General features: G+C 38.5%; 1 protein-coding gene across 3 annotated transcripts in view; it reads left to right on the top strand.

Moving 5' to 3' along the window:
• LOC127618455 (plakophilin-1-like) overlaps positions 1-26298 on the top strand; it is a 36932-nt gene extending 10634 nt beyond the window's left edge. The window contains exons 3-14 of one of the 3 annotated variants that reach the window (XM_052090909.1): positions 3401-3642; positions 5995-6139; positions 7696-7903; positions 8736-8898; positions 9734-9851; positions 10054-10206; positions 10301-10468; positions 13919-14072; positions 19156-19342; positions 20818-20902; positions 22309-22400; positions 22490-26298. In XM_052090909.1, the coding sequence (XP_051946869.1) occupies positions 3401-3642; positions 5995-6139; positions 7696-7903; positions 8736-8898; positions 9734-9851; positions 10054-10206; positions 10301-10468; positions 13919-14072; positions 19156-19342; positions 20818-20902; positions 22309-22389 (1704 nt within the window). In that variant the 3' untranslated portion in view covers positions 22390-22400; positions 22490-26298. Of the gene's footprint in view, positions 1-3400; positions 3643-5994; positions 6140-7695; positions 7904-8735; positions 8899-9733; positions 9852-10050; positions 10207-10300; positions 10469-13918; positions 14073-19155; positions 19343-20817; positions 20903-22308; positions 22401-22489 lie in introns of all 3 variants that reach the window. The other 2 variants (XM_052090908.1, XM_052090907.1) reach the window with 2 other exon arrangements.
• Positions 26299-26484: the final 186 nt, after the last annotated feature.

Raw genomic sequence — 26484 nt, 5'->3', positions numbered from 1 at the left:
TGCTTACGCAGAGAAATATTCTGGCTGGCGTTCAGCATCTAGATTGGTTCGCAGCGGTGGACCTGAAGGACGCGTACTTCCACATCTCAATTCTGCCACGACACCGACCCTTCCTACGGTTCGCGTTCGACGGCCAGGCATTTCAGTACAAAGTCCTCCCCTTCGGCCTGTCTCTGTCCCCTTGCGTCTTCACGAAAGTCGCAGAGGCGGCCCTTGCCCCGCTACGAGTAGCCGGCATCCGCATTCTCAACTACCTCGACGACTGGCTCATCCTAGCACACTCTCGAGAGTTACTATGCACACACAGAGACCAGGTGCTCCGGCACCTCAGCCGCTTGGGGCTTCAGGTCAACTGGGAAAAGAGCAAGCTCACTCCGGTTCAGAGCATCTCTTTTCTCGGGTTGGAGTTAGACTCAGTCTCAATGACAGCACGTCTCACGAGCGAGCGTGCTCAGTCGGTGCTGGACTGCCTCGCTTCCTTCAAGCCAGGCACAGTGGTCCCTCTAAAACTTTTCCAGAGGCTCCTGGGGCATATGGCGTCCTCCGCGGCGGTCGAGCACTGACCACTCCAGCACTGGCTCCAGACTCGAGTCCCGAGACACGCATGGCACCGCGGCACGCATCGGGTAAGGATCACCCCCGCCTGCCTCAAAACCCTCCGACCCTGGACAGACCTCTGCTTTTTACGGGCAGGAGTGCCCCTGCAGCAGGTGTCCCGACGCGTCCTGGTCACAACCGACGCCTCCCGGTCCGGGTGGGTTGCCGTGTGCAGCAGGCACGCAGCAGCGGGCCGTTGGAAAGGGGCCCCGCTGCGTTGGCACATCAATTGCCTGGAGTTGCTGACCGTCCTTCTTGCTCTCAGGAAGTTCCTCCCGTTAGTTCGGGACAAACATGTCCTCGTGAGATCGGACAGCACCACGGTGGTGGCGTACATAAATCGCCAAGGCGGCGTATGCTCCCGCCACATGTCACAACTCGCCCGCCGTCTCCTCCTATGGAGCCAGCAGCGACTCAAGTCGCTGCGTGCCACTCACATCCCCGGCAAGCTCAACGTCGTAGCGGACGCGCTATCACGACAACGCCTGCCCGGCGGGGAGTGGAGGCTTCACCCCCAGTCGGTCCAGCTGATTTGGGAACGGTTTGGCAAGGCCCAGGTAGACCTGTTCGCCGCCCAGGAAACCTCCCACTGCCCGCTCTGGTACGCCCTAACAGAGGCTCCCCTCGGGACAGACGCGCTGGCACACAGCTGGCCCTCGGGGCTGCGCAAGTACGCATTTCCCCCAGTGAGCCTTCTTGCACCGGTGCTGTGCAAGGTCAGGGAGGACGAGGAGCAAGTCACGTTGGTGGCCCCCTACTGGCCCACTCGGACTTGGTTCTCGGAACTCAGGCTCCTCGCGACAGCTCCTCCCTGGCGAATTCCCCTGAGAAAGGACCTCCTCTCTCAGGGACGGGGCACGCTCTGGCACCCGCACCCAGACCTCTGGAACCTCCACGTCTGGTCCCTGGACGGGACGCGGAAGAGCTAGCCGGCTTACCGGCGACCGTTGTGAATACCATCAACCAAGCCAGAGCTCCCTCTACCAGGCACCTTTACGCCCTAAAGTGTCGCTTGTTCGCAGATTGGTGTTCTTCCCGAGCCGAAGACCCACAGAGATGCGCGATTAGGTCAGTGCTTCTGTTCCTACAGGAGAGGCTGGACAGGAGGCTGTCCCCGTCCACCCTCAAGGTGTATGTTGCCGCTATTGCCGCCCACCACGATCCTGTAGACGGCAAGTCTTTGGGTAAGCACGACCTGATCCTCAGGTTCCTGAGAGGCGCCCGGAGGTTGAATCCCTCCCGGCCAGGCCTAGTTCCCTCCTGGGATCTCTCGGTAGTCTTGGCAGGACTCCAGAGACCTCCCTTCGAGCCGCTCGAATCAGTTGGACTCAGGGCCCTCTCTCTTAAGACGGCCCTGCTGATCGCGCTCGCCTCCATTAAGAGGGTCGGGGACCTGCAAGCGTTCTCTGTCAGCGACACTTGCCTGGAGTTCGGTCCGGCAGATACGTCTGTGATCCTAAGACCGCGACCGGGCTATGTGCCCAAGGTTCCTACCACACCATTCCGAGATCAGGTAGTGAACCTGCAAGCGCTGCCCCGGGAGGAGGCAGACCCAGCCCTTTCGTTGCTGTGTCCAGTGCGCACCCTGCGCATTTACCTGGACCGCACACAGAGCACCAGATGCTCTAAGCAGCTCTTTGTCTGCTTTGGGGGACGGCAGAAAGGGAATGCCGTCTCCAAACAGAGGCTCGCCCACTGGGTTGTCGATGCCATCACACTGGCTTATCACACCCAGGCCGTGCCCCTACCCGTACGGGTCCGAGCTCACTCAACAAGGGGTGTTGCGTCCTCGTGGGCACTGGCCAAGGGCACCTCCTAAGCAGACATCTGTAGAGCCGCGGGTTGGGCAACACCCAACACCTTCGCGAGGTTTAACAACCTCCGCGTTGAGTCGGTTGCGTCTCGTGTTTACCCCTCCCAGGGTAACTAGAAGGATCCCGATGTTCGTATGGGGCATTGGGGAAGGGTACGTGCAGCCGGGTACAGACGATGCGTGGCACTGGATGAATCCCTGCCCGCCTCTGCATCGAGAGAGCGACAGAAGGGGAACGTTTGGTTATGTATGTAACCTCCGTTCCCCGAGGGAGGGAACGATTCGTTGTGTCTTTCCTCCGTCATGTCACTGAACCGAGCCACTGTTGTGGCCGGACCATTTCGGCTCCTCAGAAAAATCCTGAATGAACTCCCGTATTTGCGCCGCTTAAATACCCGTATGTCCGGGGGCGGGACATGCAAATACTGGCTGCCAACTCTCATTGGCCTTTTTTCATAGATCAGAGGTGAATATCGGCGCTCAAGAGAGACCCCTAGTGTCGCTTCTCCGACACAACATGTCGTTCCCTCCCTCGGGGAACGGAGGTTACATACGTAACCAAACGTTTGTCATTGCAGTGAGAGTGGAGATGGGTTTTAAGAGTGAGCCAGATGCAATGTCACGAGAGAGAGTAATTGAATAATTAATGAGCTTGGATGACTGTTTGCAAGTTTACTTACACCATTTTTATTGTTGATTTTGTTGTTACATTTGGCCACTTCTTAATTGGTGAAGCCTAAAGTTCATTTTCCACTCAAAGTTACCTGTGAATGATAATAAAAAAATCATATAAGCGCTTAAACGAAAATACGAGCTTCACATTTCTGCTTTTATAACCTCTCAGGTATATTTACTCAATACACTTCCATTGCAAGAGCATTACAGGGAGGGATCAGCTGAAGTTGTAATTATCCCGGAATATTCCTTTAAAACCCCCTGTGATTTATCTTGGTCCATTAGCATTTTATTCTTTCTTGCTTTTTTCCCCAGACTGTTCGCAACGTATCAACACAGGAGACCGTGAGAAGACGGACCCAGTCTGCGCACAATGGCGTGAAGGCCAGTGACCGAGGATTTGTTGTGGATAGATCAGGCACCCAGTTAAACAAGGAAGCCATGCAGAGGTCTGCCACAATGCGAACTACCCACACAAGTGTGGGGCAGGAGAATAATGGCCTGTCACAGTTGATGAGGAACGTCACCATGACCAGAAGCACATCAGATCCGACAGGGTGAGCGTGTAGAAAATGCCTCTTTGCAAAAAACAACTTGGATGCATACAAATTAGCATAATTATATTATGCACTAAAAGTACGTACTTCGCTTTTGATGGTAAAGTCCATGTGGTGAAATTAAAACACATTACGATGTGTACAAAATAGGGCTTGAAACTCACAAAATTAAGCAAACATTTCAAAACCTCCTACTCAATGCAAAAAGAGCATTTATTGAAACCAAGCTGCTAAAATGACTCGTTCTCTACTTCCTCTATATTTTGATGTCACACTGTGGTAGATATTTGCATCTGACTGCCTCCACAACAACACGTCAATGCCTACTTTACCTTTAATTACTTCCGTAGCCCGCCCAGCAACTGTGAGCAGTAAGATCGCAAGTAGAGAACAGGTCTGTCAAGAGCAGAGCCAATCATAACAGTGGGCGTTTACTTCAAGTCTTAAAGGAGAAGCAGCAGCAAAACCAAAGTGTTTCTGACAGAGGGTTAGAATGAGGGGGCACATTATCTTGTTTAACAAATAAATGACTGTTTATTTGTTTGTTTGTTTTTTGGTGAAAAAAAAAAACTTTTATTATATGTGAACATCAAGGAACATATTAAAACAATAAAAAGGCATGTCATTACCCCTTTAAGCAACAGCAGCAGTTATATTTAACATGTGCAACTTGGAATAGACTTTGAATAAAGAAATCAGTAACATTTATAATAATATATAAGTTTTAATTAGGGCTGTCAATCGATTCCAATTTTTAATCGAATTAATTACATGATGTCCCGATTAATTAATCGCATATACAAATATTTGCTGAGAAAGCCCCTCATATAACAATAACTCGATATATATATAATGATTATACATATTTATATCAATATATAATTATACATAGTTATCTTTAAATATTTAAAAAGAATATATATATATATATATATATATATTAGAATACAATGTATTGTTTACTACCATATTATTGATCATAAGTCAATCATTGGCACACTCCATTTCACAAGTGAATTTGTCAATCAGTTGGAGATTCATTATGAGGGATTGTTTAAGGACCGTCAATTTACACCAGCGTCAGACATGCTTGTGTAGCGTCTCGGGTGTGTTGCATCATAAACAAAAAATGTTTAGTTCACTGTGTCAAGTTAAATATAGTTTAATACTCAATATTTAAACACATCTTGAGATCCCTTAGTTCGCATTTGCGCTCCTTCAAAGTTTTGAACACAAGAACGTAACGCATGTTTCTGCTGCTGAATTGTTTTCTTCACTGTATAAACTGTGCGTTGCTCATACAGCTGAAATTGCACTTACTGCCCTCTGGAGTAAACAGGTGGTACTACAAGCTTGCATTTCTCTGGAATCTTCCTTATTATGGTCCGGGGACATGAGTTAATTGCGTAAATTTTTTTTAACGCATTATTTTTGGTAAAATGAATCGCACTGAATTAACGTGTTAAATCGACAGCCCTAGTTTTAATATGTATTGATATTATGCAAAAATTTATTTTGACAGTACGTTATCAATTTATAGGGATAGTTCACCCAAAAATGAAAATTCTCTCAGAATTTCTCAGCTCTGTAGGTCCATACAATGCAAGTGAATGGTGATCAGTTCTTTTAGATAAGCATAATTCATCAGACTCCAGTGGTGTAATCAGTGTCTTCTGAAGCAATCCAGCTGGTTTTGGGTGAGAACAGACCAAAATATAACTCCTTTTTGCAATGTTCATCTTGAAAGAAGTCTCCTTGTTGATCATGATTTCAAGCTCGATTACACTGCCTACAGTGTCATCTAGCTTTCTCTGCATGCATCAAGCACTAAGAAGTGTAATTAAGCTTGAAATCATGATTGTGCCTAAAGACTGCAATGGCAACATGTACAGTGAAATAGAAGTTATGTTTTGGTCTGTTTTCAACCAAAATCAATCGCTTCTGAAGACATGGATTTACTCTATTGGAGTAATATGGATTACTTTTATGCTGACTTTATCTCCTTTTTGGAGCCTCAAGGGCCTGATCACCATTCACTTGTATTGTAAGGACCTACAGAGCTTAAATGTTCTTCTAAAAATCTTTGTTTGTGTTCAGCAGAAGAAAAAAGTAATCCACATCTGGGATGGCATGAGGGTGTGTACAGTGGTACAACTAACTTGGGTGAACTATTCCTTAACAATAAAAGCAACCCTTCTCTCGCAGTTTAAAATGACTTCTTATACTTTAATGAATGATTCACATTTATGATGATCACATTCAAAATGGCGGGGAACCGCTAGTCTTGTTATAAATGACTAATTGTGTATCTGTTTCTTTTTCAAAACATTTTCTGAAATGTTTTCCAATCAGCACGAATGGAACTACAGGATCTGTACATAACATCACTCTGCAGGTAGCGGTCGAGTACCTGAAATGCACGGACGTGAGCTATCAGCAGTGTGGAGCTTCCTTTATACAACATCACACCTTCACAGAAGACAAAGCCAAGCAGGAGGTTAGAGAACAGCTTTATTAGCCTATAGGAAGATTTAGTCTTTGTCAATTCTATCTCTCTATGCCAAAAAGCGTGTAATGCAGTTTTAACCTATTTAACCTCCTGAGAGCTGAGCGTGACTGCTGTGTGCATTTTCTATTTCTGTTTTGATTTGTAACTAGTAGCACCTAATAAACATGAAAAAATAAAAAGAAATAAATAGATAAAATAGTTTTCCTAAAAATGTATGGCAACATATAGAAAGTAAGTTTTCTTTATTTATTTTTTTATCAAATTGTTGTTTATGTTTCCAGGAGTGTTTGTTACAGACATTACCTCAGAAATTAGCATAAATAATTCTGATTCAATGTAATGGCCATCATCATCCAATCACTGCCAACCATTTTAAAATAAAATTTACATTATAAAGTAAAATATGCACCGTGTCTGCCAAACATGTTTAGTGGTCGAAACATCATCTACAGCCTGAAACTGAACGTTTGACGATTGAATGCACATAGCTGCATAAAGAGATATAGGATGCTCCCTATTTAGTGAATGACTTTAACCTAAAGTTTAACCCTTTACTGGCAGCACAGAGTCTCCTGAACTGAGATAATTCAGTTTATATGAATTTAATTGATGTGCTGCATATAGCGAAGCAAAAATACAATGTCCACACGTGTATGCAGGGTTGCACAAGGTTAATAAACTGTACCTTCTAAAGACCGAAATATACTTCATGCAAACACAGACACTAGCACTTGGCCAATGCATGGTCTCATTGTACATGCATTACATGCACTCTTGTATTGCTCTGGTGGTTAAAAACCTCAGACCACAAGGGGGCAATAGATTTTTCAGGCGTGACCACAAATCCGGATGTGGTAGATGAGTCGATAGTTGAGGAGTGGGGAGAGGCACAGAGAAAAATCAAGTTTGTTTGAATAGACTGGGGACAAAATGTTTTATATATTGTTTGAAAAGATACTAATACAACTCTGATTCCGCCATGACTGTTGTTGATTGAAAGAAGAAAATCTGCTGTAGCGCTCCTTTCAGAAATGCTGAGAATGCAGTGCGTACTTGCGTTTGGTTATAATTGAGTGCTGACACCTTTAACAACGCAGTGAAGCTTGAAATCGAGTTTGCGTAGCAAGGTGCGTCTGCATTCACGTACTTGCGTGTAGAGAATGTTTGGGCCTTAACCCAAACCTAAACGTAACCAAAAAATGCAACATACAAATTGAGCCTGTTACTGATTATGCAAACAAAATTACATCCTGGTTTCAACGCGGGAACCGAACCCGGGTTTCCAACACTCCAGACGCAACTCACTTTCAGTCACACCACAAGGAAAGGTAAATGCTCTGGAGCCGATGCATAAATGTATGATAAGAGATGCCGCTTATTGGTGAGTCTGCAAAATGTGGCCACTCCTAGTGTACTGGAGCATTCGGGTACAACATGCCGACTTCCTGTGTGATTATGTGGACTGTATGATGAATGGTGTTATGTTCTGTTATTAACTTTATATGACTGTTTATACAATAATATGTGTTTGGTATTCCTGGAAGGTTTTGCTGTTGGGAGGGATTCCTGCTCTTATTTGCTTGCTGAATGTTGAAAATTCACTGCTGCAACAAACAGCATCTGCTGCACTGCGCAACGTTGTTTATAAGGATCCCGATAACAAGCTTGAGGTGAAAAGTTGTGGAGGACTAGAACCCATTTTGAACTTACTCAGAGAAACCGATGTCACAGAAACCCAGAAACAACTCACTGGTAAGACCTGACACTCTCATCCAAATTTTAAAGCTGAAGTGTGTAACTTCTCTCTACTTAAAATTATTTCTCACAGGTTAATATGCAGAGACAACTATAAATTAGCTATTCATAGGTTGATTTTACCGAAATGTGTAAACTCTAGGTGCATCCCACTTCTGCACTATTCTACTTAATTTTGTAAGTGTACAGAGAAGTACGTTAACACTGAAAGTGCAACAAAAAGAAATGTACCATGAGTACCCAGACAATGTACTTTTTCAACCATCAAAATGGTGTGGAATGTTGGACTCGGCGCTCACGGCTTGCCGTACGTAGCAGAAGGGGTGGAGTTACCTGGCTGTGTTACATTTGGAAATAATGGAGAATATAGTAGCTAGAAAAACTTCAGTGAAGACAGCACCCTACACACATTAGATGAATGCTTTACCCCCCCCCCGATTGTGTGAATATGTATGTTGTTTGAGATGCAAGTGTTGAACAGAGGTTGGCTGATGTGCTGTGTTTAAAACGTCACTTCCGTAAGCATACTTATGTACAGTAAAAAAACTTTTATGTGTTCCATTTGGGTGGTACTGTGTTTATGTGGTACTTTAAAAAAATTATCTGTTTGCTTTGGGTGGGACTACCTGTAATAAGCTATTTGACCAAACAAAGGCAGACGGGGGTTGGCAAGATGGGTATATCGGGTGTTTGGGAAATCTGCTTGGAATCGTTGCAATTCTTTTTTGCTGTTCCAATTTCCGCACAGAACATACACGCTTTACCTCATATTGAGAATGTAATATGAAGTATATAGTATGATCCTTTTGATGTGTGTACTGTTCTACAGGTCTGTTGTGGAATCTGTCCTCGGCTGACCCTCTGAAGGTAGAGCTCATCAGGTGTGCCTTGCCCTTGCTTACAGAAAACATTTTGATACCATACACCTGCTGGACAGACACCAGCAAACACATTGACACAGAGGTCTTCTACAACACTACCGGCTGTTTACGGTAAGAGTTATTGTCCTAGACCCATTGTTGAGCCCATTAAAGGAATAGTTCACCCAAAAATGAAAATTCCGTCATCATTTAATCACCTTTGTTTCATTCTAAACCCATAGAACGTCTCTGGTTACTTAACTGTATCCCCTGTTCCCTGAAAAAGGTTTGTGTGCGATGACTGGGGAAGCATTTGCTGGCGACCAAAGGCAATGTAAAGATAAAAACCGGATGAAAATGTCACTGTGTCTACAACTGTATTATATTTAAAATAAACGTGAACATGCTGCAATAGTGAAAACAATGATATTAAAAAGACTTCAACATTGACTCTTCAGACTTGAGTTGAGCACATTGATTCTCTGGCAGTGTTGGTTAAGTTTGTGTGACTTCCTATTATTAATCGATGTGATATGCTGTAAGGTAGCATTGTATACCAGTTCTGTTTGTTATCAGAGGCAGATCATGAGAATAATTCTGAGAATAATTGACCCTCCATCTGACGGGCTTTGCAGAACATCCCATTAAATGTAGATTTCCATGAACAGCATGATTATATGTGCTCTTGAAGTGGTAAAATTGACTGGATATTATTCTTATGTGGGCTAGAATGCAGTGTGGCGAGCATCTGCCATTTACACCGTTGAAGTGATAGTTCACTCAAAAATTAAAATTCTATAATAATTTATTCACCCTCATGTCGTTCAAAACGTGTATGACTTTATATCTTCCATGAAACACAAAGGAGATTTTGGGTGAACTATTAATTTAAGTTTAGTGAAGGATCCGTTGGAAAAAAGGGGCTGCCATTAACTGTATTAATGTTTACCTATGGTTACACTCACAGAAACCTCAGCTCTGCTAATGAGGAGCAGAGGATATATATGCGCAGTTACCCAGGACTGATTGACTCGCTTATGGCACACATTCAGTCTAAGGTGGATAGTGACGAGCCCGATGACAAGGTTAACATGCTGTCCTTTTTATTCCAGTTATTTGCAAGCACATATGTCTTTATAAAGCTTTCACGTTTTACATTGCATGTTTTATCTTTATTGGACTTTTTTTTTATTATAATCTGAAAATATATAGTGCAACAGGCTATAATTAAGCAGAGAAGTAACTTTAGACTATTGCTATTATTTTTGTTTTTGTGACTTTAAGCAGTCAGTGGAAAACTGTGCCTGTGTACTCCATAACTTGAGCTATCATTTGGAGAAGGAGGACCCTGACCACTTCAAACACTTCCCTGATGATAACCCGCTTGAGAAAACAAGCAATAAGAGCCTCTTCAGCCCCAAGAGCACCAAGAAACTTAAGGTACAAGCTTATCATTAACCACACACTTGTTTGGATAGCTGTTTGTGTTTCAAAGATGTCTTTTAATACATTCACCATCCTTTTATGTGATCAGATGTTAAGCTTACCAGTAATAATGGAGGGTAAGCCTGAAGGAGTAAGTTGGCTTTACAACACAAAGTCCCTGCAGTGTTACGTGTCTCTGCTGAGCTCTAGTCACAAAGAAGCCACTCTGGAGGCATGCTGTGGAGCTCTACAAAACCTTACTGCTTCAAAAAGCCAGGTATGTACACACACATCAAACTTGAATACATGCTCAGTCTTTTTTCAGGGATCATCTGGTGTTTTGGGTCTCGCAAAATCATCCAGATGACCCAGTCGTGGTTAATCAGGCCACATCTTGTGGATAATAGTGAAAATAAGATGATTGCAATGTGACGAGATCTTATAGGATTGGGACCAAACAGCTGTGTGGCCACAAGAAAGCCACTTGTTAGTGAGGCTTATCTGAAAAAAAAAAAATTCTTAAATTTACTAGGAAGCATAAAGATTGGACTGTGGTCTGATGAGTCCAAATTTGCTCTATTTCAAAGTGATGGGGGCATCAGGGTAAGAAGGGAAGCACATGAAACAATGCACCCGTCATGCATAGTGCCCACTGTACAAGCCTCTGGAGACAGTGTTATGATCTGGGGTTGCTTTAGTTGCTCAGGTCTAGGCTCAGCAATGTTATGCAGCAATAAAATGAAACCAGCTGACTACCTGAATGTACTGAATGACCATGTTATCCCATCAATGGATCTTTTCTTCCCTGACGGCACGGGCTTATTCCAGGACAACAATGCATCGGCCTCAAATTGTGAAAGATTGGTTCAGAGAGCATAAGGAATAATTTTCACACATGAATTGGCCACCACAGAGTCCTGACTTTAACCTCATTGAAAGTCTTTGGGATGTGCTATAGAAGACTATATGGAGTGGTTCTACTCTCCCGTCATCATTACAAGATCTCAACCTAAAATGTTTGCAACTCTGGACAGAAATAAATGTTGTGACATGCAATTTTTTATTTTTTTTGCCAGGCAGTGTATTTTGATAAATACATTATATGTTTAACATCTCACATTGGTTTTTCGATATCAAGGCAAAATTAGGAAAATTAATATAATTACATTGAAATATTTAACACTGAAGCAGCTCTCATGTTCATTAGGGAGTACAAAAAAAAAAAAAAACTAGCAATGTCTTTTGTCTCCAAACTAAGTCATTGGTTTCTTTACAAAAAAAACAAAAACAAGTATTTGCATACATCTTTAACTCTTTCCCCGCCAAACACGGAATTTTCCGGGTTTTATGAAAAAAACGCTTCCCCGCCAAACACAGAATTTTCCGGGTATCCGTGTTTTAGGTGGTATACGGTAAGGAAGACCTGCGCGCATGTTTTGAAAGAGTACGCAACTCTTTGATCAAAGAAACAGACTGCGATCGTCTCAAACGTGAAGTGGAACACCATACTAATACTAAAGCACTTGTTTGATAAAAATGCCTTTTTATTTTGATATATAGCATCTTCATATATTCATGGAAGAAAATATTCTGCGGGCCATTAAAGTTTAGCGAAAATCGTGAAAAACCCTGGCGGTGGCTGGCAACTTTTTTTAAAAACGCTGGCGGGGAAAGAGTTAAAGTTAACCTAAAAGTAGCAAGAATGAAGAAGAACCCTGTTCTCCTTGTATTTACAATTTACCTGAATTTTTAAATACATTTTAGGTCCACTTTAGTTAGGGTCTCAGCTTGCGTTTCAAGATGCGAATCATGAACGCAGCTTCACGATTGCTGTAGGAAAACAGATAGCCACAGTCTTCTGGCAGATTAATATTGTGGAGGATGAGAGTTAAAATGCAACCAATGGGGATACTTGTTCTTTAAATTAGTCAAACTCCCACTTAGATTTTTGGGAAATATTTAATGTTACTCAAATCATACTTGTTGAGTGCATGCCACTTCATTGTTTGATGTCAAAAATAGAGAATAACGTGATTATTTCAAATGTCATGTAAACCCGGATTTCTTGACTTGTCAAATGTTTTAAATAAGCTGATTTTAGAGAGTAATCAGAATATTGGTGTGCATGTAAACAGGCTTAATATCTTATGTTCAGGAATATGGGAAAAAAAAACAATGTATTGCAATCTAAAGCCACTTTTTGTATTGTCCTTTTGGTAACACTTTACAGTAAGGTTCTATTTATTAACATTATTTAATGCATTAGTTATAATGAAAAAACAAATAGCAAAATGTTGTTTACAGTATTTATTAATCTTTGTTAATGTAAATTAATAAAAATGTAATTGTTCGTTGTAATTGTTCATTGTTACATGAACTTTGTTCATGTAAGTTCATAGTGCATTAACTAATGTTAAAAAAAACTACTGATTTGAAAATTCTATTAGTATATGTTGAAATTAACATTAACTAAGATTAATAAATTAAGTATTAAGTAAATTAAGTATAAATTAAGTAAATAAAAGTATTGTTCATTGGTAGTTCTTGTTAACTAATATTGACATATAGAACCTTAGTGTAAAGTGTTACTGTCTTTTTAAATGCTTTACTCATGTGCCACAATAATGTAATGCATTTTAATTATCTGTGTTATAATTTTCTTTTACAATATATATATATTATTTAAATACAACTATTTATAATGATATAATTATATATTGAAGTATTGTTATTTGAGGGGCAAATATTTATATATGTGATTAATTGTGATTAATTCGATTAATTAATCACCATTCCATGTAATTCATTTGATTACAAATTTGTATCGATTGATAGCCCTAATTATATTATATTTAGGGCTTTTAAACACTTAAATCAAATTAATTACATGATGTGCCGATTAATTAATCGAATTCATTGCAAATAAATGCATATCAATATTTGCAGAGAAAGGCCATCAAATAAAGATGATTTAACATTTAATAATTAAAATAATGACAGGCCTAAATATAAAATACATTAATATAAACCATTCAGATCATTATTGTAGCAGATGAGTAAAACTCTTGATTAGAAAATACAAACCATGGCTTTATAAATCAATATATTGTTTTCTAAATCATATCATATCCACTTATCATATTTTATTTAATATCAATCTCTCGCAAGAGTTGCTTCAGGAAAACTGAAGAATTATGTGTTTCAGTTTGTAATTGTTCTTAGTTGTTCACATGTACCTCATTCCTAATCTGGTGCAATGTTGATGTTGTGTTATTAGATTTGTATAAATGCATGTGAAAATAAAGTTAACCTGGAGTACTTTGCATTCAGAATGTACTTTGCAGTATTTTGCAATTTAGAAACCACACTTTGCCATATAGTGATTTCAATTTAATTGTGAAGCTCTCTGTGATGTTACTGATTGCTCTCCTCCACATTGATCCAGTGATGCCAAATGTGCTGAGGGTCTTGAAGAGGTATTGCCCTGAAAAACAAACAAACAACCCAGACATCAATAGGCATGCTTTCCAGGCATGTTTTAATTGCTATAATATTCATACTTGTCCCTTTTCCTCTTGTGGGCTTCTTCCAGGCGATCCTCACATAGCCAGACATTCTCCTGGAATTAATCATTTCTTTTTGGAGTGAAGTGAATCTAAAATTAAACCAATTTTCATCAGTTGTGTTCAAGTTAATACAGTTGTTGATACACTTGACCTCTGTGCAGATGTCCACTGCGGTAAGTCAGACCATCGTTCAGAAGATGAATGGCCTGTCTATCATTTCCCCTCTGCTTAAATCGAGAAACTCTGGCTTACAGATGACCGCCATGTCTTTGGTGGGGAACATGTCCAGGGTATCATTTCTGCGGGAATCTTTGGGTAAGCGTCTTTCTTAACACCTTCTGTAAATGCCTGTTGCGTTGTCACAACAATTTGTTAGTGACAATGTGTTTCATGGTCTTAATCACAAACACTGCTTAAAGCAGCTGGGTTTTCCTCATGAATCAGAGAATTTAGAGTGGCGATACTCACCTGTTTAGAATGAAGGGTGTGCAGTTTTTGAATTAAAAATGAGTGAATTTACATATGTACATGAGAGATTTATTTACATTATTTAACTATGGGGGAGTCCTGAAGGCAGTTTAATTGTTCATGTGGAAAATGGCCTGTGGGTAAAAACTGTTCTTGTGCCTGATGTCCTGACGCTCAGTGCTCTGTAGCACTGGCCAGAGGGCAACAGTTCAAAGAGGTAGTGGGCAGAGTGTTTGGGGAGTGTTTTTACCAGGATGTTTTAATCACTTGGAAGAAGTACAGGTCTTGAAGGGTGGGCAGGGGGGCACCAATAATCCTCTCAGCAGTCCTGACTGTCCATTGTAGTTTCCTTCTGTCAGATTTGGCTGAATCAAACCAGACTGTCATAGATGTACACAGGACAGACTCAATGACAGCCGAGTAGAACTGTGTCAGCAGATCCTTTGGCAGGTTGAACTTCCTCAGCTGTTGAAGGAAGCACAACCTCTGCTGAGCCAATATAACTTATGTTATATAATTTATGTTATAACCAAAGTAATTTATGTGTCATATATAATCCCAAATCAACACATGTGCGCGCACACACACACACACACAAAAATTAAGTTATATTGTCTCATGTTTTGTGGCAAGGAGAGAACAGATGTAAAGGTTTATAGTCAAAAAGTTGTTAAATTTTAGTCTGTTTCCCACCCAAAACTGATTGTTTCACTTCAGAAGACATGGATTAAAACACATGAGTTGTATGGATTACCTTTATGCTGCCTTTATGTCCATTTTGGAGCTTGAAACTTTTGGACTCCATTGACTTGCATTGTATGGAAAATAAAATTAAATACATCTTTATTTGTGTTATGCAGAGAAAGAGTTTCATTCATGCTTCTCATTACAGTAAAGGTAATTTTTTATTGCTGTATTATACTGCAAAAGAAGTAGCAGCGACAGTACAGCGGTCCGGATGTATTTTTAATTGTAAACTGTTTGGCAAAGTGGTTTACTTGCTATAATGATTGAATGTTTTCTGGAAGGGTTGTTGATGCTTATATTGGTTGTTGTTCTTTAATTACTCTAACATTACTCTGTGAATATTGTTTTTGCCAATTGCAACATGTTTAATAGGCTATTATAACTTTACTTCCTAAGAAACTGCATATTTCTGCATACCCTGAAGTCTAATTCTCAATGGGTTCCCTCTGGATTTTCCTTTTGGGTTTTTATAATGGGGAGTGGTAAACATATAGTGGTCTTTGGTAAACATTACTTGACGATACGTGGACATTTTGTTCTACAAAATAAATTAAACACTGTAATGCCTCAAACGTGTCATAGCAACCATGTTTCTCTCTTTTTCTGTTTGTCCTACGAAGGTCATCTCCATCTCCGTCTACTATTAAGTAATCTGTTCAACCAATACACCATTTAAAACTGGGGTGGGGAACTTCAGGCCTCAGGGCATATAAGGCCTGCGAGACCATTTTAACCAGCCCGTGAGGCCATTTGAGAAGTAATTGGAAAAGCAAAAAATGGCCTTGTTTCAATTAACTTGAAACAAAAAAAGATTCCTTAAATATACTGTTTAAAAATAATTTTAAATGATAACAACACCAGTGGTAAATTCTCAGGGCCAACAAAGCCTTCTCTGCTGCCTAACAAGCCAAATAAATACATATTTTTCGTTCTCAATCACCCTTTTGCCTATGTATTTTTAATCGCTTTCCACTGGATAAAATGAAAGTTTATCCAGTCAGAATGTGTTCAGTGTGACAACTGTTTCACAAATCACATGACCGAAGCAGCGCGTGAGTTTGAGCTCCACCCCCTCAGGCCTTCAGAATTTCCACAGAATCCCTCAACAGTGCAAATGAATGGGCAAATTCATTAGCCAATCAGATTGATTTATATGTTCTTGGTGGGTGTGATCTTTAGGATATGTCCCAGTCAAGGCCTTTTAGTTGGCGTTTAGTGACGCAATCATACTTAAAGTGATGATATGTAATTTGAAAGCGAAGAGCGCGAGATTGTCATCACTGTTGCTATTGCCATTGAGAAAGAGATCCTTATGGATTTACAAACCCGAGATGTTCTCCATGACCGTGTGATTGCTTCATTTATAAACTGGAAAGGAGAACTGATTTTCACTTCAAGTATATTGTTAAGCTCTTTTTGCATTGTTATAGCAACATCAGGAGTTTTCTTTGTGTAAATTATGCTGCTTGAGCATTGTGTCAGAGCAAGTTATAAAAAGTAGTGCTGCATTTCATTCAACTCGGAAAGTCGGATATTACAACCTCCTACAAGGAAAAGTACAGTGAAATGCATCTTAAAGCCAGAATTACAACTTATTGGCTTGTGCAGAAATTCTCAACTCCGATTTCACCGAAATGCAGGTGCATGATGTCACACAAACATGTCATCACTCAGGGAGATATACAAAGTAAGTGATAAACATTCACTTTATTAAGAAATATCGATAAATGAGTTTGTTTCCACATTACATGATATTAAAGCTTGTTTAACAAACACCTGCTGCAGAAATCTTTTGGTAATCGTACACCTGAAGCACAAATGCTAGCGCTGCAGCATTGTTTATCAGTTGTGTTGCTAGGAGACATCTCTAATGACAGTCAAACCCCTGCTAAGCTAACGGGAGTGCTGCAGTTCCAAATATCAGGGAATGGAAAGCATTTATGTTCGGAGATATCAAGTAGGAATATCTCACATCCAACTTGAATGGAACGCAGCATAAAAATGAACCCTGACGAAACAAAATTTATTGCAAGCAACATTTAAATAGCAAATATTATGAGATAGATTTTTCCAGGTATTTTAGACCTTGGTAGATTCGTATGAAAGTAATATAATGTACAGTATAGTAAGGCTGCAGTTAAAATTAGGCTTGCTTGAGCATTAAGTGTCGTTTCAAGTTCTGACTTTCCTGCGTGGACGTGTTTTTAAAATGTCAATTGGTATTACTAGTTAGCTGTGACATAATGTTTGATACCCAAAAGCATAGGGTGTCTTATTAATTGTGAAACTGTGTTTTCTTAATGGCATGAATAACACTGAAGGCCTAGACATTAAATGCACGACCAGCCACTGAACAACACAAAATATTGTATAATAGACAGACCTTTTATTGGTTTTGGTGTGTGAGCACGTAACGGAATGCTTGCATTAATTTCAAACCACAATCAGAAATTTGTATGGCCCGTGAATAATTTCGTAAATACTCAAATGGCCCTTAATGGATAAAAGGTTCCCTACTCCTGATTTAAAAGATCTAGGCTGCAGATTCCTTCCAATGAAAGCACTGATCAATCTAAATGACTTTCAGCCGATGATTTCTTATTATGTGTAAAGAGTGCACAATAGACAACACAGCTACAAACAGGAAGTCCGTGCCTTGTTTTTGTTATAGCAGTGTAGATTTTGATCCTGCAATGATGACATCCATCTGTTTTGACTGCAATAGTCCATTACATGACATCCATAGTAAATCTTCCTCCAAAAGTTCTTTGCAATTTTAGGTTTAACCACAGATGTCGCTAGAGAGCCTGCAGATCTGTAGTGCAGCATTAAAAATATATAGTTTTTTCACATTGTGATAATTTGATTATTATAATGACCATCTTGTTTTGCATTGCAGTAATGGGAATTTGGGGGTGTAAATGAGCATAATTGTCATGAAAATAATGTAAATGGCTCAAAAAATTGGCTTAATATTTCATATGCAATTTCTTTTCTTAATTTTATTTTGTATTTAAATATGACCAGGACATTTTCTTGGCAGGTTTTGTGAGAATCACTCAGAGAAGCTTTCCCAATTTTGAATAATAATGAAATAATAGCTTTGGGGTTTTTGGGTGCCTAGTTTAGTATTTGGGCTGCTAACACTAAGGTTACAGGGTCAATCCCAAGAAATAGTGATTCAGAAAATTCCAAATAACTAAAAATATTATACTTTGTTATTACTGTTGTGTGCCAGATTGCTTTAAATGTATAGTACTTTTTAGAAAAACTGTTCTATGTAAGGAAAAAGAGAATGTTGTCTCTGTTGTCCCATATGTTGTTAATGGATTTTGGAAACTGGAATGGAAGCCCATGTTCGAATTCTACAACATACCCCTTTTATTCTTAGGAAGCAATAACATGAGAGGTGCTGCACTGCAAAGTGTCTAAAGTTTGAGCTAAAAAAGAGCTTTATAGTTGTAGAACAGACATACCTTGAAAGGTGAGAGTTTGGAAAAGTGATTGTGTGCCCCTTTGTATTGGAACCACTAGGCGCCTCTGGGGTTCATAATCGAATTTAAACCTGGAAATAAAGTTTTAGGATTTTGAAATATGTAAAACAAAGAAACGCTAAAAAATAATATATAAAACATATGTAAAATAATACACCATTTCTAGGCCACAATGTAAGCATATGTGTGCCATTGACCATGTTAAGTCTTTTGTACAAAAGGTCTTCATTTTCTTGCTTGCACTGTAACACACAAGATGCTCTTTGAAACATTCTCAAATCATGCTGGATAACATGGATCGTCAGGTTTTGCACAAACTTGTGAAGTCCAATCCAGCACAAGTAAGTGTTGTCATTAAAACAAAGGGGGACATACCAAATACGAAGATATTCTCCAATTCAAATTCATGTCATTTTTCTTTCATGTTAAATTTCCACTCAATATGTTATGTAAATATATATGTATCTTTTGAGGAAAAAAGCTACCATTAGTGGTTTCATATTCATGAACACCACTGCATATCTAAAACATTGATACAATTGAGAAACTATATTTTGCGTTATGATGAACTATAACTTCAAAGTGTCTTATATTTGATGTTGTTTTCATCAAATCATCATTCTTATTTTACTGCAATAGAAAAGTGTTGCATTTAGTCAGTCCCTAAACGCTAATGTTTTTGTCAACAGCCAAGGCAATTCTCCCAGACATCGCCTCTGTTCTCACAGATGTGACCCCAAGCATGGTTAAGCATGAAAGCACCATCACCACAGCGTGCAGAGTGATGCAAACACTCCTGTTGGCTGAGCCTGAGAGTGCCAAGAAAGTATTGAACACAAACCTCATTTACTCGCTGACCAATCTGAGTGAAAATATGTAAGTATACCTAAAAAAAATTGCATATGTGAAAGTGAAACAATACCATTAGTGCTTACATTATTTCAAAATAGCTGCTCAGCTCTCCTTCCTCTCTTTTGTTTTTACTGACTGCCTGCTGCTTGTAGTTTATGGTAAAAAACTAACAAACGTGGGTGAATCTTACTAAAAGAAATAACAACATATAAAATAAGTCCAGGTCACATTTCACACCAAAATCAAAAAAAAAATGTATAAAAAAAACTAATATTGTGTAGGTCCCCCTTGTGCCACCAAAACAGCGTCAAACCGAATCTAAGAATAGCATTCTGAGATGATATTCTGCTCACTACGATTGTACAGAGTGGTTATCTGAGTTATCGTAGACTTTGTCAGTTCAGACCAGTCTGGCTATTATCTGTTGACCTCTCTCATCAACAAGACATTTCCATCCACAGAACTGGGATGTTCAAAACATCCAATGAGCGGTCATTGGATGTTTTTCTGTTTTTGGCACGATTCTGAGTAAACTCTAGAGTGTGTTGTGTGTGAAAATCCCAGGAGATCAGCAGTTACAGAAATACATAAACCAGCCCGTCTGGCACCAACAATCATGTCATGGCCCAAATATGATGGTTGATGCATTAACTGAATCTTCTGTCCTGCATGATTTTATGCACTGCACTGCTGCCACATGATTGGCTGATCAGATACTTGCATGGATGATTGTTGGTGCCAGATGGAATGGTTTTGAGTATTTCTGTAATGCTGCGCATTGTGACTTCATTACCATCTCGTGTATGCGTTATTTTTAATTCATTAATTCAGCGGTCCATCCTCAATTATTCCTTACATATAGTGTATATAGATATATACACTGGCGGCCAAAAGTTTGGAATAATGTACAGATTTCTTCTTATTGAAAGAAATTGGTACTTTTATTCACCAAAGTGGCATTCAAGTGATCACAATGTAGTCAGGACATTAATAACGTGAAAAATTACTATTACAATTTTATTCAGAACTATTTCAAAATGTTCTCATCAAAACATTCTCCACGTGCAACAGCTTTGCAGATTCTTGGCATTCTAGCTGACAGTTTGTGCCGATACTCAGGTGACCTTTAACCCCACACTTCCTGTAACACTTGCCATAGATGTGACTGTCTTGTCGGGCACTTCTCACACACCTTACAGTCTAGCTGATTCCACAAAAGCTCAATGGGGTTAAGATCCGTAACACTCTTTTCCAATTATCTGTTGTCCAATGTCTGAGTTTATTTGTGTTTCTTTTCTTTTAGATTTTAGATTTAGACAGAGGAGGATTTTTTTGCAATATGATAATGATAATGATAATATAACAATAAAAAAAAAAAAAATCTTAATGGTCCTAAAAATAGGTTTAATTATTTCTTAGATTTCTTATTTGTTTCTTTTGAATTTGGGGTGAAATGTGACCTGGTTCTTTAGATATTTAAAAGTATTTTTTGCTTTTAGGTCATTTGACACTGCCAGAAAAGCTGCTGGAATTCTTCTCTACAATATTTGGTGGCAAAAAGACATTCAGAATGCATTGAAAAAGGTAAGATTGACGTTAACTACTTTCAGTAAGTGAAGCCTTTTCCAACTGAATAGAAGTTTGCTTATTAAATTGTTTTAATAAAAAAAATACAAAAATTATATATATATATATATACACAGCCGTGGCCAAAAGTATTGGCAGTGACATCAATTTTGTGTTTTTCAAAGTTTGCTGCTTCAGTATTTGTCAATTCTTCTTTTTTTTTTTTTTTTCACATGTTTCTATGGTATACTGGAAAACAATGATTGGTTGGCTGCCAATCGCAGGGTTGGTGGTTCGATTCCCAGCCCACATGACTCCATATGCCAGTGTCCTTGGGCAAGACACTGAACCCAAAGTTGATCTCAATGGCAGGCTAGCACCTTGCATGGCAGCTCTGCCGCCATTGGTGTATGAGTGTGAGTGTGAATGGGTGATTGGGACACAGTGTAAAGTGCTTTGGTAACCTCTAAGGTTAAAAAAAGCACTATGTAAGTGCAGACCATTTACCATGGATACCATGTACTGATTACCATTGCACCATGTCTGCCAGACATGTTAAGTAGTCCACTTTTGGATGGATTTTAGAAGTGAATGCTAAACTTAGCTAAATAGAGAGCAATAGGTTCAATAGTGAATGACTTAACCTCCAGTCTGCACTGGTCTTTGAACAGTTTGAAATGCACCTTATTTTCATCCTTACTCCATATATAGCCTCTGAAAGCAAACTTTTTCAGCTCTTGGATGAACCTATTGATTCTCAATGTGATGATACACAGTAAATCAAGGATTTCTAAAGGGGGGAAAGTACACATTTGTGTAAATTGTTCAGTGGTGTGGCGTCCTGTGATAAATCGCTTAATTAAAAAAAAAAAAATGGCATGTCGGATGAAACTAGAGACACTAATCTTTTGACTCGAACAGGTTTCAGCTGCGCCATGTTGTTTTGTCACTATGCCAGTGCAATGTCTCCTGAACTGAGATAAGTCGATTTAAATTAATTTATAATGAAGCCATAATACAATATCCATGCACGTGTTCACGGGGTTGCACGAGGTTAAAGCAATTGTAATCACAGAGATAATGAAAGATATGTTCATAATTCCTGATGGAAATCAACCGTCTCACTCCTCTATGCTAGTCAGACCATAGTAATAACTTTTACAATTCCACCAAGTCTGATTTCAGCATAATTTCAATTCACCTCAGGAGATCCAACAGGCATGTGTGAACATGTGATGATGAAGTAGTGATTCGGAGAAAAATCATCACATGCATTTGATTCCCAAAACTTTTGTGGTGTTCATTTTGATGCATTTTAAATAAAAAAAATTTTATTTGCTGGACTTCATTTGTATGCTTTTTAATATACTGTATATATATATATATAATATATAATATAATTTTTCTAATAATTTTTTTTGCAGCAAGGGCTGAACAAGGAAACATGTATAAATGCAGTCACTGCTACCGCTTACAAATATGCATCAGACATGAATAGACACTGATTAACATGCAAGTGAGTATAAACTTATTATAATTTTGATATAACTTAAAAATTCCTTCTTATATATTTATTTATTTATTTTTGCTGATATGGTCTCCTAGAGCTGCATTCTGGATTTTAGGATACTCTCCTGTCTATGTATATTACAGACCACGACATTTCCAGGAAAAACCTGCAGAAAGTTGCTGAAAGGGATATTTCAACCAAGAATGAAAATTCTATCACCATTTAAAAGTGAATGGCGACTGAGACTAATATCTCCTTTTGTGTTCATACAAGATAAACAATAATCTTTGGGTGATCTATCCCTTTAAATTAGCAAATAGGAATATGTATGTCTAAACGGTACACATTATTGTGATTCATGGACAAGTTGTGTAGTCAATAACCAATCTCATGGTAAAATCTTTTATTCAGTTTTATCAGTGGATTAGAGCCATTAGAAACATACACTTAAGCTTGCCAAACTTGCACTACTGGTCCTGCAGAGTTATAATTACACTCTTCTTCTTTTATTGATTTCTTACTTCTAGTCCACCTCTGTTATTTTACCAATATTGCAATATTTCAAGGTGATTTAAGCTTTTTGATCTTGATGCAATGGGACATGTTTACTTTATGTACTTTATTTGGCAACTGTATGTATCATTTTAAAATGCGTGCATTCTATATATGGTGCTTTGGATGCAGCTTATGTGCCATCTTTGCAGTGACTTTTTGATTTTGGTACATTGTAGTTAACCACATTAAGGCTTGTTTTCCAAATATAACACATTCTTCATTAAAAGTATTAAACTAATCATTAAGGGAATCTTTGACCAAAATAAAGGGCTCATTAACCGTAACTGTAATTGAAACCAGAATCCATTCATAATCTCTTTATTGAACCAAAGATTTTGCCTTTTCTGTTTCCTATTTGCTCATATAATGAATGCACTATATTTTGTGAATATATTGTTTGATATGGGGTAATTAAGTTTTACTTTGTATGTAACAATTTTTTATTAGAGTTATTGTGATGAAATTCTACTTATTTGGTTTGGCTTTAACATGTTTACGATACATTTCGGTGCAAAAATAAAATGTGTAAATAATTTAATTCCCTGTTACGTTATTGTTGAAAAGCAACAAAAAGACAAAAAAATATAAATTTACCTTCAAATTAATTATTTTATATTAAAATCTTAAAGTTAATTATATTTTTCATAATCATAAAGAGAATTTGCTGATGACCAAATGTTTGCAAACATCCTAATTTTAAAGTTTTATCTTTTTTCTATTGTGTAATATGTTGTAATTTCTGTATTCAACTTCAATTCAATTTACAGTAGAAGCAAACTTTGTATTTTTAAGAGCTTAAGAAAAGATGCAATTGTATTATCAAACAGATACAGTGGATAAAAAAAAAAGTTTACACACCCCTGTTAAAACAGCAGGTTTTGTGTTGTAAAAAATTAAACAAAAATAAAACATGTCAGACTTTTTACACCTTTAATGTAAACATTACAACCTATGCAATGCCACTGAAAACTGGCACATTTCAGAGATGGAAAACAAAACACTTAGAATAACCTAACTGCATAAATGTGCACATCCCTGAACTAATAATTATTTGAAGCACACTTTGATCTTATTACAGCACTCAGTCTGTTTGGATAAGAGTCTATTAGCTTGGCACATCTTGACTTGGTTATATTTCCCCACTCTTCTTTTGCAAGAACATTCCAGATCTGTCAAATTGCGAGGGCATCTCCTGTGTATGGCCCTCTTCAGGTCCCCCCACAGATTTTCTATAGGATTCAGATCTGGGCTCTGGTTGGGCCATTCCAAAACATGAATCTTTTTTTGCTGAAGCCATTCTTTAGTTGATTTTGATGTGTGCTTTGTATCATTGTCATGCTGAAATGTGAAAGATCTCTTCATTTTCAGCTTTCTAGCAGATGTCAGAAGGTTCTGTGCCAAAACTGACTGGCACTTGCTGCTATTCATGATTCTCTCCACCTTCACTAAAGCCCCAGTTCCAGCTGAAGAAAAACAGCCCCAAAGCATGATACTGCCACCACCATACTTCACCATGGGTATGGTGTTCTTTTGATGATGTGCTGTGTTGTTTTTGCACCAAACATACCTTTTACAATTTTGGGCAAAAAGTTCAATCTTGGTCACATCAGACCATAACAGAGACTGGATATAGGTTTTTGATGGGCTTGGATGTTTTTCGTTAGAAAAGGCTTGGTCTTGCCACCCTGCCCCATAGCCCAGACAGATGAAGAATACGGGAAATACTTGTCACATAGGGAGAAACCAGTACTTGCCAGAAAGAGCTGCAGCTCATCTAATGTTGCTGTAGGCCTCTTGACAGCCTCCCTGACCAGTTTTCTCTTTGTCTTCTCACCAATAAAAAGTTCTTTCTCCACTTGTTGATGACTGTCTTCACTGTGTTCCATGGAATATCTAATACCTTGGAATGTTTTTGTAGTCCATCTCCTGAGCGATACCTTTCAACAGTGAGATACCGTTGATGTTTTGTAAGCTCTTTGTGGCCCATGGCTCTTGTAGTAGCATGTAATTAAGAAGATGTCATAAAAATCCTACAAGAACAGCTGAGATTTATTTGGAGTTAATCTTAGTCACTTCAGGTGAAGACAGGTGTGTACTATTTCACAGCCACATACTCAATTATAAAAGGGTGTGAACACTTATGCAGTTAAATTATTCTAAGTTTTATTTTATTTTATTTTTCTCTGAAATGTGTCACTTTAGTTTTCTGTGGCATTGCATAGGTTGTAATTTTTACATTAATGTCTGACATGTTTTAACAGGGGTGTGTAGACATTTGATATCCACTATATGTTAATTATTAGTTAATAATACAGTAATAACAAATACAAGAAACTGAACATTTTGACATTTTCTTCAAATTTTTAACAAAACATAATTTTTTGCCATAACTTGTATCACCCATTATAACACCATATCTTTCACTTTCCTACTTTAACAGTAGAATTGTTTACTGTTAATAGAAATAAGTACAAACAATATTGTAATAAATATCTTGTTAAAATATGAACGTTTCATGAATGAGTGTTAAAATCAATGAAAGTTGTTTATATAATATAGAAAACAGTTTTTTTTTTTTTTGGTGGAAAATAAAAACCTTTCATCCAACTTTTACCTCCTGTGATAAAAAAAGTAATCAGAAATAAATTGTTTTTGTTTACAAGTTTGTTTCCTTTTTTGTCATTTTAAATACAGTATGAGAGTATGAGCCAAAATATCACTGGCATTAAATTTCAAACATTTTCTCAAAGATTTTGCTCTTATGGAAAGAAATTGGTACTTTTATTCACCAAAGTGGCTTTCAACTGATAACAATGTATAGACAGTACATTAATAATGTGAAAAATGACTATTACAGTTTGAAAAAAATAACTTCTTAAACTACTTCAAAGAGTTCTCCTCAAAACATCCTCCATGTGCAGCAATGACAGCTTTGCAGATCCTTGGCATTCTGGCTGCAATTTGTCCAGATACTCAGATGACATTTCACCCCACACTTCCTGTAACACTTGTCGGGCACTTCTCACACACCTTACAGTCTAGCTGATCCCACAAAAGCTCAATGGGGTTTAGATCCGTAACAATCTTTTCCAATTATCTGTTGTGCAATGTCTGTGTGTCTTTGTCCACTCAAATGTTTTCTTTTAGTTTTTCTGTTTCAAAAGTGATTTTTTTCTTTGCAATTCTTCTCATAAGGCTGCACCCCTGAGTCTTCTCTTCACCACTTGACCTTTTTGACCCTCAAATAGAGAGATGGCCCTTGGGGGGCACTTATAAGTTTCAGCTTTTTATTTTTAACCTTTACTCTTTCTAAAGCAAGTTTGAGTAAAAATGCCAAATAAAAAAAAAATTCTACTCAAAGGCATGTGACATCAAATAAAAAGAGTACATTTAGAAGTAATCCAAATGTAATCATATTACATAAAACGTGAAAACTAAGCGATTACATTACCAATTAAATTTTTGTCATGTAATTTGTAACCAGTACCAGATTACAATTGAGAAGTAATCTACTCAACACTGTTGTTTGTGTGCA

The sequence above is a fragment of the Xyrauchen texanus genome, chromosome 25 (assembly GCF_025860055.1).
Source record: "Xyrauchen texanus isolate HMW12.3.18 chromosome 25, RBS_HiC_50CHRs, whole genome shotgun sequence".
In the NCBI taxonomy this organism is placed as follows: Eukaryota; Metazoa; Chordata; class Actinopteri; order Cypriniformes; family Catostomidae; genus Xyrauchen; species Xyrauchen texanus.
This window is presented reverse-complemented; position numbering and strand designations above follow the sequence as displayed.